Source organism: Ptychodera flava, chromosome 16 (assembly GCF_041260155.1).
Source record: "Ptychodera flava strain L36383 chromosome 16, AS_Pfla_20210202, whole genome shotgun sequence".
Classification (NCBI taxonomy): Eukaryota; Metazoa; Hemichordata; class Enteropneusta; family Ptychoderidae; genus Ptychodera; species Ptychodera flava.
The window spans coordinates 20,351,780-20,366,001 of record NC_091943.1 but is presented as its reverse complement, the minus strand read 5'-3'; the positions used below and the strand labels follow the sequence as shown (position 1 = coordinate 20,366,001).

Here is a 14,222-nt window from a genome sequence, read left to right as displayed (position 1 = left end):
ATATTTTCACGTGAGCATGACATCATGCAACCCTTCGCCATAGCGCCGCTCGTTATCAGAATATTGCATGACGTCATCCCATGGCAAATATTGTGGGAATGACCTGAGAAGGCAGAACCGTACACCGGGTGATGTGTCGATTGGCTGCTGTATTTGCTTATCACGAGAAAGGTTTTGGAGCACCCGAACTGCAGATTCTCGATTTCCATGATGTCATTGTTGATATTGTGGCTAAAAAGAACTGTCAGCCACAATCAACACGATTGGAACCATATTCACTGCCCGATCCCCCAATATGGAAGTGCTCAGCGCCTTTCATTACGATGCCAACCTTTGAGCCAATCATTTTGCAGCTTTAAGGTCCCAAGCAAAGAAAAAGGCTTCCAGCAACTCCTATACTCAACTTTAACGCTTTCAAAGGAAAAATTTCATTGGCGAAGGAGTTTGCCTGCTTGCGGACAAAGATGGGATAATTACAGAATGTGGAAAGTGCTTAAATTTGTTATTGCACAGCTAATGTCATAACCACCATTTCCATCAAAAGATGGTATAATTTGCATGACTAAAAACATAAAAAGTAAAATTTGAAGATTTTATACCTTTCATCACCATGCATTAACGTGTGACTGCAGCTCTCTGAGGTTACGGTGTGGTTAAAAGGTTCATTAGCACGTTATTATGTAAATATTTCAAACCTATCAACACGTTTTCTCCATGTACCTTCATACTACCAGGCATTGCGTTGTACATCCACACAATAAATACCTGGTACTATGAAGTTAATCTTTTTCACCTCAAGCACAGAGCGGACAAAATCGATCGGCAGTCATGGTGTTTCTCACGAAGACGTTTTGCATCTTGAAGATCATAATTCTTCGTTGACAAATATTGAATGTGATACTATGAGCATTTTGGTTTGTTTGAGAATAAAATTACCAATAGGGTGGAGGAAAGGGCGAATATTTGTGGCTGTGCGCACAATGTACCCAGAAATTTCGCGCCCTGAAGAACGTTCAGCAGGCTTAGAGAAAAATCAATGGCATGATTGTCAATCGTGCTTGCTATTGGGCGAGTTAGAACGAAGCATCGTGGTTTGGCTTGCTTGTCCAATTTAGTCAGGGGAAGTGCATTTTGTAAATTTGGCGTGCTCTCAAAATTCAAAAAGTTAGTCCTGTAAGCAGTTAAAACACACATATATTAAACACACACAAAAACACACACACGTGCGCGAGCACACACACACCTAAACAGAAATTAACACAAAATCAATACTTCATTGTTTGACAGATTTCTCATACAGCGAGCTCATTCCTGTATCTACATGCTTTTAGATATTACCATTTCACTTCATCCCAAGGTTCAATGGTTGTAATATGACTGCTGCAAGGAAGCATCTTGCAATGTAAAAGCTATGAATTTGCTTTTGCGACAAAATATCGTCAAAAAAGCGCGGAAAATTCTACGTTAAGGTAGTATGCGCCTTGGAAGTGAAAGACTTAAACTTTTGCTCAAACTTTCCTTCAGGAACCTTTCAACCATTCTATTTCAAAATCAAGAATGAAAATATGGGGTCACTAAGCAAATTTTGGTACTAGAGAAACAAATTACCCAAGATTTACCGATATTTGGAATTCAAAATGGCCGCCATCCCTGTGTTAATTCTATGGAGAAAAATAAAAATTTTTTTTCGAATTTCGAGAAACTAAGCATGTGAAAGGTTTTCTTACACCAAGACGTTTAAAATGAACCCCCACATGTGGTACATCAGAAGAGAATTTTAAACGTTTGAGAGTCTGAATGTCTGTCCCCGAGGTGCGTTCTACCTTAAGATTGCGCCAATTGTGCATACAAAACCACGTTCTCTCCCCTCTCTGTCTCTGTCAGTCTCTCTTTCTCTGTCTATCTGTCTCTGTCTCTCACATATCATCTCATGACAGTGTGTAGTGCGGACAAGAGACTGTCTAGACGGGACTTGAAATCACTGAATTTAATTTTTCTATGTAAACATTACGTCAGAACACAGACGCCTCAAAAGCAAAAAAACCCCAAAAAAACAATAAAGAGTGAGTGCTGTATAATACCGCTGCGAGACTATACAACAAAAGTCTAAGCTTATACGTTTTATTTCGAGTGAAGCTTTCTAGTTTAGGTTCATCTGGCTTGCAATCAATTCGATCATTGTTCGAGCAAATATCGCCACAACTCCTGCTCAAAACATGTCAGATTTATTACAATTATTGAATACATTGTACTCTCGAATTTCTCACCTCGGGATTCTCGCCGATTTACGACACTTGCACATTCATTACGATGACCGATTAGAAAATACCAGAAACTTCATTATCAAAGTGCACACGTTTATTCAGATTTATTGCGTTGAATTCTTTATATCTTAACCTTTCCATCCCCATTTGTCGCTGTAAAGGTCTAGCCTTATCACGAAACAGTATATGATTGGGCCAAACCATGATGACAAGGGGTAAGTCATGTACTTATTTATTTGATGACTGCGATGATTGTCCCGAGAAACTAAGTGTGCCGCGCCTAAAATCAACATTGTAGACGTTAAGGTAGTAAACGCCTTGAAAGTGAAAGATTTAAACTTTTGATAAAAACATTCCTAAACGAAATTTCAACCATTCTCTCAAAAAAGCGAGGATGAAAATTTTGGATCACCCTGAAAATTTTGATTAATCTTAAGATGCAAATTACCTAACACTTGTCGATATTTGAAATTCAAAATAGCCGCCATTTGTTAACTCTGTGGGGGGATTGAAGTTTTGATTTTCACAAAACTAAGGCGGCGAAGATGTAACTATTTCATAAGCTTCAAAATGAGCGCCCCCAGGTGGTAGACCCGGAAAGCGTTATTAAACTTTGAGACACACAATATCTATTTCAGGAGCGCATTCTACATTTAAGAGGAGCCCGACAATCAAGCTGTAAACACTCAAACTTGTAACATTAACATGGTCTTGATAGGTAGATAGGTCGATTGACCATGGAACCCATCCCGTTCGGTATATAGTATAATACTTGCATTCGAAAGCGTGTTCTATTCACCTTTTTCTCACTAGTAAACACGATCGGAACTAATTTGGGATAATTGGATGGTGAAGTAATGTCGGTTTGATCTGCCAAATGTAAGCTCGTCTGCCTTTCTTTTTAAATTTTGCACTAAGTGTTTTTATGAGTAATTTGTAATATTGCAACATTCAGCAATAGGGCACCTAACACGTTTGAGAAATTTGAACTGTATGAAGATCCAATTCTCCTAAATTAGTTCCAATCGTGTTCGTAATAATTTTGTTTTACAGTGATTGGAATATAATATTTGATTTGGCCTCTAGTCTCATGTATCACTCGTGAAGAGGAAAGTACAAAATGGGATGACTACCCGTGAAGTTAACGTTAGTTCTGTGGCTTTTCAAATTTGTTGAACGCCAGTCTGTGAAGCACAGGTTCCAGAAAGAGACCCTGAAGTTTCTGAAAAATAGCAAAAAAGAGAAAGGAAGCATTATGATAAGTAATCGTGATTACATGCAGTATGTCTTGGAATTTGAATAACAGTACAACAACTTTAGAGTGGATCATACGAAGGAAAATTCTGAAGACAGGCTCCGAGTAAGTTTGAACTTGAAAAAGACTGGATTACAAATTGGGCACGTGTAGGACACTTCGATTGGCATACTTGCAAAAATGGCATAGTGCATTATGTCAACGTCAATCCCGTGGAGGACATGGCAGAATTCCTGCATTCCAGATCCAGTATCCAAGGGGAAGCACGTTGAGTTACATGCGTGGGCATGGTAGTAACCTCTTCCATTCATGGGCTCGACTCACTACTGGCAATATTCGTAAAAGGGGAAGTAGTTTTTCTATCCTTACCTTGAAGGGCATAGTGCCTTTGCAGGCTGCCGGTACATCGAAAACCGACGGGTCTTTGATACCGGTTGTTATGTTGAAATAGCCTCCGTTGAGGATGGAGTGTGCTGATTCAGAAACAGATCAAACGAAATTACATGTATGACGACGGATTGTCGAGGAATAATTGAGAAGAGTATGCAGAATTCGGCTAAGGGAGAAACTCAGCTTAATAAAGTTTCCTTCAAAGGCTTTCGCTTACGTAATACATATGGTTTGAAAATATGTTGTTTTTTTCACTTCGTTCGGCCGACCGAGAGGCAACCGGTAACCTCCACATAAGTTGTGAAGGGTGTCAACTATCCGCTGGTGTGATAAATCGGACTGTCATACGCCAGGAAGAAGTGGTTGTGGTTGTGTTAATATTCTCCAGTTTAGGTTGATCAGAACAAATTAAAAAATATACCTACCACCCTGTGAGTGGATGACGGCATTAAAACCACAAGGAATACACCCCTTTTCCCATACAGTCAAAGTAACGTTCATATCAATCCCTTCAGCTGTATACGTGTAGCTATTGGCAAGCATACCCACAATGTCAACTTTTCCTTGCAATTGAGCACGATCTGTGAACCAAAGCAAAAAAAACAATTCTTGATCTTCTACGGAGAACGAGGCGGGAAGAGTCAATGGTAATGGGGCGCTCGGCTATCTCTGACCTGTCCGAAGACAGTCGAGCATCCGAAGATTGACTAAAGACCAAAGAATTCTGGGTCTAAAAACGCAATATTATAATGCAGTGTCGTATTTTGGGTATATGTTTGTTATTTACTTGAAAAGGAGAGGCACATTTCAACACACATTGGTTATCAGCTTTGCGCGCAGGTTTCGGCTGTGTGAAGATGCGCCTTCCTTTCAGTGTACAACAGGCAATATGGCCTCGCCCCTCGTGCGGGGACTGTTGCTGAAGGGGTTAAAGAAAATACATCCCTCTTGTAAATAGCTAAAGGCACTGAAAATCGTCGGAGTTAGATTTGAGGCTACAAATTGTCGCTTGTACGAGGCGCCAAATGTAAAAAAAAAATAATTTACACAATCACCCTTATTTCAGAGATAGAACAGCTAGGAAATTTATATAGAGAGAAATTATATATATATATATATATATATATATATATATATATATATATATATATATATATTATATATATATATACATATATATATATACATATATGGGCTACCAGTAAAAATATATGTTCTTACCAGTAACGCATGCGTTGTCTTCAATGCTTCCTTGTAAGGCTGACTTTGTACAAACACCTCCTTCGACTTGGTATTGGATTTTCTGAAAGACAAGGGAAAAATACATCATTACCCTCTTTACGTATATGACAAATTGAACCACAACAGCAGTGTTGCGGCCATGAATTATAGATCGGGGGACACTGTGTACCACTAACATTTATTTTTGGGTACATTTTGTACATTTTGGGGACAACAAGCAGTTGCCAATCAAATTTTGCATTATTTCGTAACACATTAGTTTCACTGAACAAAATTCAAGCTACCGGGACCGCGTCGCTATGCTTGAATTTCAGGCAATTGAAGCAGTATACCATATCTGCCGCAAATCAGAGCTCAGACGGACTACAGTCAAGCAAATTATGATATCAAGTGCAGCGTTTTAATTACTTTTAATCATATAGCTAGCTCCGAAAGTATGTAAGTGTAAGCCTTAAAATAATTATGCAAAACAAAGATCATCATCAGTAACAGATGTTACTTGTATACTAAACCCATCACAGTCGACTCACGAGTGCGCCCGAGGTGACCGTAGTACGCAGAGTGCGGGACAACTGTTCCGTTTTGGGGACATTGTCGAAATGGCGCGTCCTGGCGGCAACCCTGCAACACAGCCCCTTCCACCGCCGGTCTTAAAATACCCATAGTTTAAGGTGTAAATAACGCGTACTACAAGGACAAGAATATTGATATGGATTGGTCAAGAGTAGCAGTTTTGTCGCTATGTGAGTCGGCAGACAAAACTCTTTTTTCGGGGTTTCACCATCGCAGAGGGAACGCAAAGACATACACAGGTTGACCACAATCACCCGTGGAACCATTGGTTAAGCTTTAATGCCTTAAAGGGTGCGATGTCATATTTCAAGCGATGACCCACAGGTGTTACGTGGACTGGGTAGTTTGTAAAAGTGTAGTTTATGCTACGTTCCGATACGCAGCCTCACCTTGTGGTAAGGCTACGTATCAGTACGTCGGAAAGTAGCATAAACCATAGACCCTCGTTTTTCTCGAGGGTCTATGCATAAACACACACCATAAACTACATATACACTTTTGCAAACTACCCGGTCCACAAACGCCTGTGGATGACCCAGAGCAAATTCATACACCTCTACCTTATCAAAGTCCTGCAGTGTGTGGACGTTGCTTTGAGTTGGGCCAACCGTACTTTGCGAGTCGAAAGCAATCTTCTTCATCTCGCGGTCGATGTGGTAAACGATGTACGCACTTATGTAACCGGCATCGCTCTTTGAATCAGTCACGTATCCGCCCGTCTCACCGATGTACCCTTCCCACTGACTCGGGGGACAGCAGATGTATGCTGTGGCGCAGACCACCGATGAGAGGAGAACAAGGAACGTCTTCATGTTGCTGTGAATGATGTAGTGCTGGCAGCTTGATGCTGTGACTCAGGATTTAATTATAAAGCGGACGCTGAAAGGTAAGGTCACGTGGGTAAGCTCATATGATGCGAGTCAGCTGACTTATTATTACATAATACGGCCATATCGACCCAGTGCGGTGGCTCTTTTAGGAAAAATGGTAAAAGACTGGGCACACAGTCCGTGTAGCCGACAATGAGATGCAAATGATATGCGGTTAAGGTCTCCTCGACTAACTTTCAGCTGGTTGCTCACTTTCTACTATTTTTATAGTATTTTATACAAAGGCACAGACTTATTCTACCTGCAACTTACAACTGATAGTGATTTTGTAGCTCATTCTTTACTATTTTTCATAGTTTTTGGTAGCCGCGGTAACAGGGCCCCATTCCCGCCCCAGTTGCTCAGCTTTTCTCGGGCAGCAGTACTTGCCTATGGCCATGGCGTTCACCCCGCGATCTACTCAACAGCCTGCCGGAGTATAGTACTTCAATTTTCTCTTAATTTACTCTCTTTTTGTATTTATATGCCCGCAGACTTGGGGCAAGTCTAGAAAATGGGTAGTCATGCATGATCCTAAAATCGCCGAAAAGGCCGGGATATTTTTCTTTCATCCTCAAGGTCCTTGAATACAAGAAAAGGGGAATTTTTTCCCAAAAGCTGGTCTCGAAAGGACCAGAATAGCTCTTTGAAAGCTGGCAAGTATTTTCTTAGATATCCAGCCATGCCGTGAACGTAACAAATAATGACGCCATCGTTACACTAGTTTTCCAAAACTAATCATGTCGCTTCACACTGTTCTGAAGGTACCAGGTAAACTGTACAACGACAGACTAAATTGTTGGGCAGATAAATGCCATTGTTCAATCATATATACAACATTGACATGGCTGTATGGTTGTGTTCACAAACACTTCTGAGGGGCCGGGAGATCTCAGGGGACTTGGAAAAATTTACAACATGCCGGGGGGGGGGAATTGACGTTGCAAAGAGGGGGGATTTGAAAATTTATTGAATATCAAATTCCCCCAAAAAGTGTGACCCTCCTAATTTCCATGCGCAGAAAACACTGACCCTCCTGCTGAGTGTCACAGTCCTTATCAATAATTTCTTAATTGACATATAATTTGTCATTTGACCTTTGACCGTTTGGTGCTGTCAAGGACCAATTTCTGTCACGTTCATGATCACCAAATGTAATAAATGGTTGGAATAAACTTGTGTCGAATGCGATAAAACAAATATAACACTGAATTTGACCCGTGTTTAGTTAGGCGAAGTAGATACTAATCTGAAAACTGTGACCGCTTTAATAAGTCTTCAAATACGAAAAAGAAGCGACAAAGACTACACCCTCTACGGTCTATGCTTCAAAGGAATATCGGGTTTGTAAAACAAACAGGTGGCCTAACAAAATTTGACTTTATGATGTAACAATCGTAATCTTTGAAGGCAGTCTTCGATCGAAATTTCTCCGCCGCGTGAAATTTACGACCGCACTATGAGCAGTGTGTATAGCATTAACTTGAAGAAAATATCCCGCTACTTTGGACATGGATACAGCAAATTGATAAACTCCTGGGCAAATATTTCGCACTGAAAAAAATACAGCGAGTGTCATTCTTAGGTTTGGACCTCGACTGCTGGTTACTTTCTTGAATATCACGCAAGCACTCTCCTCGTAATCTTGAATACGGTCTTGAAGACTTGAGTCAAGTATTTATCAAGAGATCGCGTACAAAAATAAATCACAGATAGCGATTTATAGCGATTGCGTACCAGGTGTTTGTACAGCACACGTATGTTTGTCGGTCAAGGAACTATATGCTGCGGTTGCGACGGGGTAAAGCGAGTGTATGTCAACAGTACTATATTCATCAATTGAGCGAGAGAGAGAGAGAGAGAGAGAGAGAGAGAGAGAGAGAGAGAGAGAGAGAGAGAGAGAGAGAGAGAGAGAGAGAGAGAGAGAGAGAGATTCTAACTGTTAGCTTGTCTTCTCCATCCAGCTGTCTTGTCCCCTTAGACAATCTCCACACAGCAAATGACACTGACAAGTTAATGTTCTTATCTCAAGCATAAATCAGACATAATTAAGCGTGATTACAGCATGATTTGGGATTTGAATGGCAATCCAGTAACTGAAGCTAATAGATAGTAAGGAAATGCTTAAGAAAAGCTCTGTGTTTGAATACACCGAGACTTCAAATTATGTGCGTTTAGGACGCTCCAACGGGCTTACACTTGCAAAACTGGCATAATACATTATGTCAACGTCAGCCCTGTGGAGGACACAGTTCTACTTCATTCCATCTCAGCATCCAACGGGAAGCAATAAGATGCGGTGGCAATGCAATAACCTTTTTTATCTAGCGATCGGTGTGTTTAACGATGTACGCACTTATGTAACCGGCATCGCTCTTTGAATCAGTCACGCATCCGCCTGTCTCACCGATGTACCCTTCCCACAGGACAGCAGATGTATACGGCGGCGCACACTATCGATGAGAGGAGAACAAGGTAGGTGTCGCCAACTAAGCTGTTCGTGCAAAAAGGTGTTTGTACGCAGTTTTTCGGAGGGCAGGCAGGTTTAAAAACTAATCAGCGGGCGTGAGAGAAAAATCGATGTTACTATCAATGGTGTGAGATCAGACTCGTCCATTCTCTCGTTTGGAGTTCCTCAAGGTTCTGTACTTGGGTCCGTCTTGTTTGTCATCTGTGTCATGTACACAGAATCTCTCTTCGAAATTGTCAGAAATCACGGAGTGCAGCACCATGCTTTTGCTGACGATAACCAACTTTATAAAGTCAGCACAATTGACAATATTCAAGTGACAATCAATACTGTGCAAAATTGTATCAGTGACGTCAAAACTTGGATGACCCACAATAAACTTCAGTTGAACGACAACAAAACTGAAGCAATGGTGGTCATATCTCAAGATCATCTCCAAAATTAACCCCTACCTCTATGCGTGTCGGGAATTCTGATATTCAATTTGTTAGAAATGTGAAAAACCTTGGTGTCACACTTGACTGTCACTTGAATATGTCGCTTCATGTTCAAAATATTTGTAGAGTCGCCTACATCCACCTCCGACATATTAGTTCAATTCGTCACTTACTCACTGTGGAAGCCACCAAAACTTTAATCTGCGCACTTGTACTTTCGCGCCTGGACTATTGTAACTCTCTTTTAGCTGGTTGTCCCAAATATTTACTCCAAAAGTTGCAGAGAGTGCAAAATGCTGCTGCACGACTAGTGTATAAGGTCAAGAAATCGGACTCCGTCCAACCTCTTTTGTGTTCGCTACATTGTTACCAATCACATCTCGCATACAATACAAACTTTCAGTAATCTGTTTCATTCATTTATTGGATCTGGGCCGCAATACCTTACAGACCTTCTTCAACAGTACTGTCCCTCAAGACAGTTGCGTTCTTCCTTTGATACTCGTGTACTCAAAGTACCTCGTGCTGTCACGAAAAGCTTCGGCGAAGATCATTTTCCTATACTGGTCCTACGACTTGGAATAGTTTACCTGCAAATCTCCGTCATACTCAATCTTTAGCATCATTTCGTTCTACTCTTAAAACACACCTTTTTAAATCTCACACCTGATGAGAGTTCGTTTGTAGCCATGCGCCTAGAGCTCAGCGAGATTAGGCGCACAATAAATATCCTTTATTATTATTATTATTATTATTATTATTACTATTGATGGGAAGACATTTCATTTTTTTCAGTGGACGGGGAGAAAAATTTTGACAGTGGGTGCCGGAAAATACGTAGAGGGAGGGGAATGCCGTTGTTGATAGAACTCGAGGGGAGATTATTGCCTAACTTAGAGGGGAGCAATGTTCAAAGGTATACTGTTCGCACGATTTTGCGTTGATCTGGGTTGCAAGTAGGGCATCCAGTGGGCGATTGGGAATTTCAGTTGTGGGAATTTCAGTTGTGGGGAGACGGCAGAGGGGAGCTTGTATTGTTGCGGGGAGCGGGCAGACTAAAGATACAGGAGGGTAGTTGGCATCAAAATGCAGTGGGAGGGCATATTTTACGTTTATGCCAGTGGGAGGGGCAGTAACGAACAGCTCTACTTTTCCCTCCAAATTTTACTGAGGTCGAGGTTAAAATAAGTAAAATCGGTATATCAGCCTTCAAAAAACATTTTGTCACGATTTTGCGAAATTGATAAATTTTACCAGTGGGCGGCAACTTACAAGAAACGTCTTCATGTTGCTGTGAATGATGACGCATATCATTAGCATCTCATTGTCGGCTACATGAACTGTTTGCCGAATGATGTAATGCAGGAAGCTTGGCGCTGTGACTCGGGATTACATATAGCGGACGCTGGAGGGTGATGAGAGAATAACGTTAGTAAAGTCAGCTGATTTTGTATTGCATAAGGGAGCGTTCAGTTATTATGGCCGGGGGTGGGCCGGCAAATTCTTCCTGCGCATCAGTCAAAATAAGTGAACCCCCCCTACCCATTGTACCAAAAAATTGATGACCCCCCCTTTCAAGATGACAAAAATTTCATGACCCCCCCCCCATTGCTTGCGTAAATTAGCTGCACACACAAACACCTCAGGGGTATGGAGCGATAGAATCCCCCCAAAAAAGAGCTTAGATTTTTTCAAATGACCTTCCTTACAAACTCAAAAGGTGTTAATGCTCAGATTTCCCATTCTGACTTGCTATAATTTTGAAATTACCCCTCAAAGGGGTTGGACAGAAATTACTGGTGGATCGCAATATTTTTGCGCAAGTGTGTGTGTACATATTTTGATATTTGGATTTAATTAAAAATCAGCTGTTGATAATGTTGATTCACTATACATGGTATACATATATTTTCTCATACATGTATGAGGAATCTATGTAATACTTTTTCAATGCAAAACTATATCTATGCATTTATAGATATTTGATGATTGACATAAATGTACTTAAATGAAATAGGGTTGTTACAACTGGCATGTGGACAAAAAGTTTGACCTTAGAATTTCACCAAAAATGTTCATCCACTATTCATGGGAGTCAATGATAAAATTGTGAATAATTTTTTTTCCAATGAAAAACTTGGTATACTTGAACTTGTGCATATACAGACGTTCAATAATTAACATAATTGTACTTGATTAGAATACATGTATGATGGTTAAAGGTGCATATTATGTGTACAAGAAATCTGATTATGGAATTTCACTGAAAATGTTCATCCACTATATATGAGAGTCTATGAGGAAAGTATGAATAATTTTTTTCCAATACAAAAATAGGTAAACCCATGTATTTATGTACTCTCGATTATTGATATCAATGTACTTGATTAGATTAGGGTGGTAACAAATGGATGTGTTCGCCAGAAATTGGATTTTGGAATTATACCAAAATGTAGATTCACTGTACATGGGAGTCTAAGAGGAAAATATGAATAATTTTTTTCCAATACAAAACTATCAAAATCTGTGTATTTATAGACATTTGATAATTCATTTTAAAGTACTTAGTTAGCCTAGGATGGTTAAAGGTTGATATGTGTGCAAGAAATTAGATTTTGGAATTTCACCGAAATGCTGATTAACTATACACTGGAGTCTATGAGAAAACTAAGAATATTTTTTTACAATGCTAAACTAAATTAATTTGTGCTTTTATAGGTGTTTGATAATTGATACAAATGTACTTGATTCAAATAGGGTATTTAAAAGTTCAGATGTGGACAACAATTATGATATTGGAATTTCACCTAAAAGTATTATTTAACTTTTCATGGTACTAGTAGTCTCAGTACAGGTAACTGTTAAATAATTTCCCTGACAAAACTTGCTATATCGCTAATATGTAAGTAATAGGAATTGTTCATTGCCCTCAGTGCAGTGAGCTTGATTTACAATAAGACAAGCCTCAAGTCAAGATGTTCATGTGACAGATAATTATACTTTTGTTCAGATTTACAGGTGAATAACTTCAGAGAATGAAATCATGAACGAATCATTTTTATCTCCCAGAATATTTCTGAACACTGAAACTGCTTTTTGACGGGACGGATACCCCTTTGAGCTGTTTGAAAAATACATGACCCCCCCTTTGCAGTTTTCAAATTTGAGGTGACCCCCCTGGATTTTGCCGGCCCACCCCCGGCCATAATAACTGAACGCTCCCTAAAAAGGTCATACTGAGCTTGTGGTAACACTTTTCAGGATAAATTTTCCCGAAATCAATGAAAAGGGGAATTTTTTTCGTTCATCGCCAAGGTCCGTGAAACATGAAAAAAGGAGTAATTTTCCCCGAAAACTGGCATTGAAAGGATTAGAATACCCGTTTCAAACTTGGTAAATATTTTCTTACCGTTACAGGGCCGTAGCCAAAGGGGCAGAGCTTACCTTAGGTAGGATTTGGGTAATTTACATACATTTACATAGTGACAGTATGGAGAATCGCACTGGAGCAGCTACCCCCACCCCCCGAACCCTACTGTTCCGCAGACTACAGCCATGCCTTAGATGTACAGCTATGCGATGAGATTATCTTAAATGATGACGTCAACATCTAGTTCACTATATTTCCAAAAATTACCATGTTGCTTCAGATTGTTGTGAAGGTACTATAGGCAAGCTGGTACAGACGACAACGATGAGACTACACCGATAGAAACAATCTCCTTGTTCGATGAAAGTTTGCGGAAAATGCCAGAGATTATCTTAAATAATGACGTCATCACCTAGTTCACTATATTTCCAAAAGTTCTATGTTGCTCCAGACTATTCTGAAGGTACTATAGGCAAGCTGGTACAGACGACAACGATGAGACTACATCGATGTGTAGAAACGATCTCCTTGTTAGGTGAAATCTTGCGGAACAAGAACGGAGACCAAGCCATCCTCGGAGCGCCACCACCGGGCTGTACGTGACTCAGGTTGATTAATTCCTATCACGTTATTCAGAGTCTAAATTCCACCAATTAATACCATAACGGTAAATTTTATTTTCTTTTGGATGGTGACAAGAAACAGACCTTTCTTGGAACTTATGTAGTCAGAGGGTGAAGGGATAGTCATGAGATTCTACCAAAAATTAACGACAACGACTTACTTCTCAGTGTCGGTTGTTCTCTATTACATAAAATGCTTTCTTTTAATTCCCCCCCCCCCTTTTTGCCTTCAAGGTACGTTAATTTCCTGATTTATCAAATACAAAAAAAAATAAACTCTTCATTTTGATTCAATAGACGTTCAAATGACGTACGCTGATGTCATGTTCGCTTGCAAAGGTGTCTTGTCCGGGTAGCTGGATGCTTACTGACCCGTGCGAGCGGACGATGCTCTGGTGTATACTGAAACACTCCTTTGTAGGGCCGACATATGATCACGGCCCTAGATGTCGCATATAACAGCGTCAGAACAAAGGAAAGAGTGCAACAAACAAGGAGAAAATCGTAGCACTTTGGCCAAACATAAATAACGAGAAACAAGGGTGTTCCAATTTCTGAGCAAAACCTGAGCAAAACCTTTCTATGAGAATATACTCAAGTGTTGTTTATTCTACTGCCAGAGTCTTTGCGGGAGGCACTCAGAAACTCGTAAAAAAGGCTATGACGTCAACTATAAGACGCCCCTAATCACGGTGCCTCCTTAAAGTCAGAGGGACCGTGCCCTACTAA

The 14,222-nt window shown here is 40.2% G+C and overlaps 1 protein-coding gene across 1 annotated transcript; it reads right to left on the bottom strand.

Moving 5' to 3' along the window:
- Window positions 1-1,968: 1,968 nt before the first annotated feature.
- On the bottom strand, window positions 1,969-6,610 carry LOC139114241 (ependymin-related protein 1-like). Its single transcript, XM_070675818.1, has 5 exons — window positions 6,285-6,610; window positions 5,131-5,212; window positions 4,335-4,490; window positions 3,889-3,992; window positions 1,969-3,486 (listed from the first exon to the last, which is right to left on the bottom strand). Exons 1-5 carry the CDS (start codon window positions 6,534-6,536, stop codon window positions 3,412-3,414), a joined length of 669 nt encoding a protein of 222 aa, XP_070531919.1. The 5' UTR covers window positions 6,537-6,610; the 3' UTR covers window positions 1,969-3,411.
- Window positions 6,611-14,222: the final 7,612 nt, after the last annotated feature.

Bases quoted from the DNA above. Each gene is read 5' to 3' on its own strand.
- LOC139114241 (XM_070675818.1), bottom strand. From the start codon at position 6,536: ATGAAGACGTTCCTTGTTCTCCTCTCATCGGTGGTCTGCGCCACAGCA. The intron at 4,491-5,130 runs GTAAGAACATAT...TTTGGTTCACAG, and splicing joins AGACAACGCATGCGTTACTG to ATCGTGCTCAATTGCAAGGA. The intron at 3,993-4,334 runs GTAGGTATATTT...TTTCTGAATCAG, and splicing joins CGTCATCCACTCACAGGGTG to CACACTCCATCCTCAACGGA.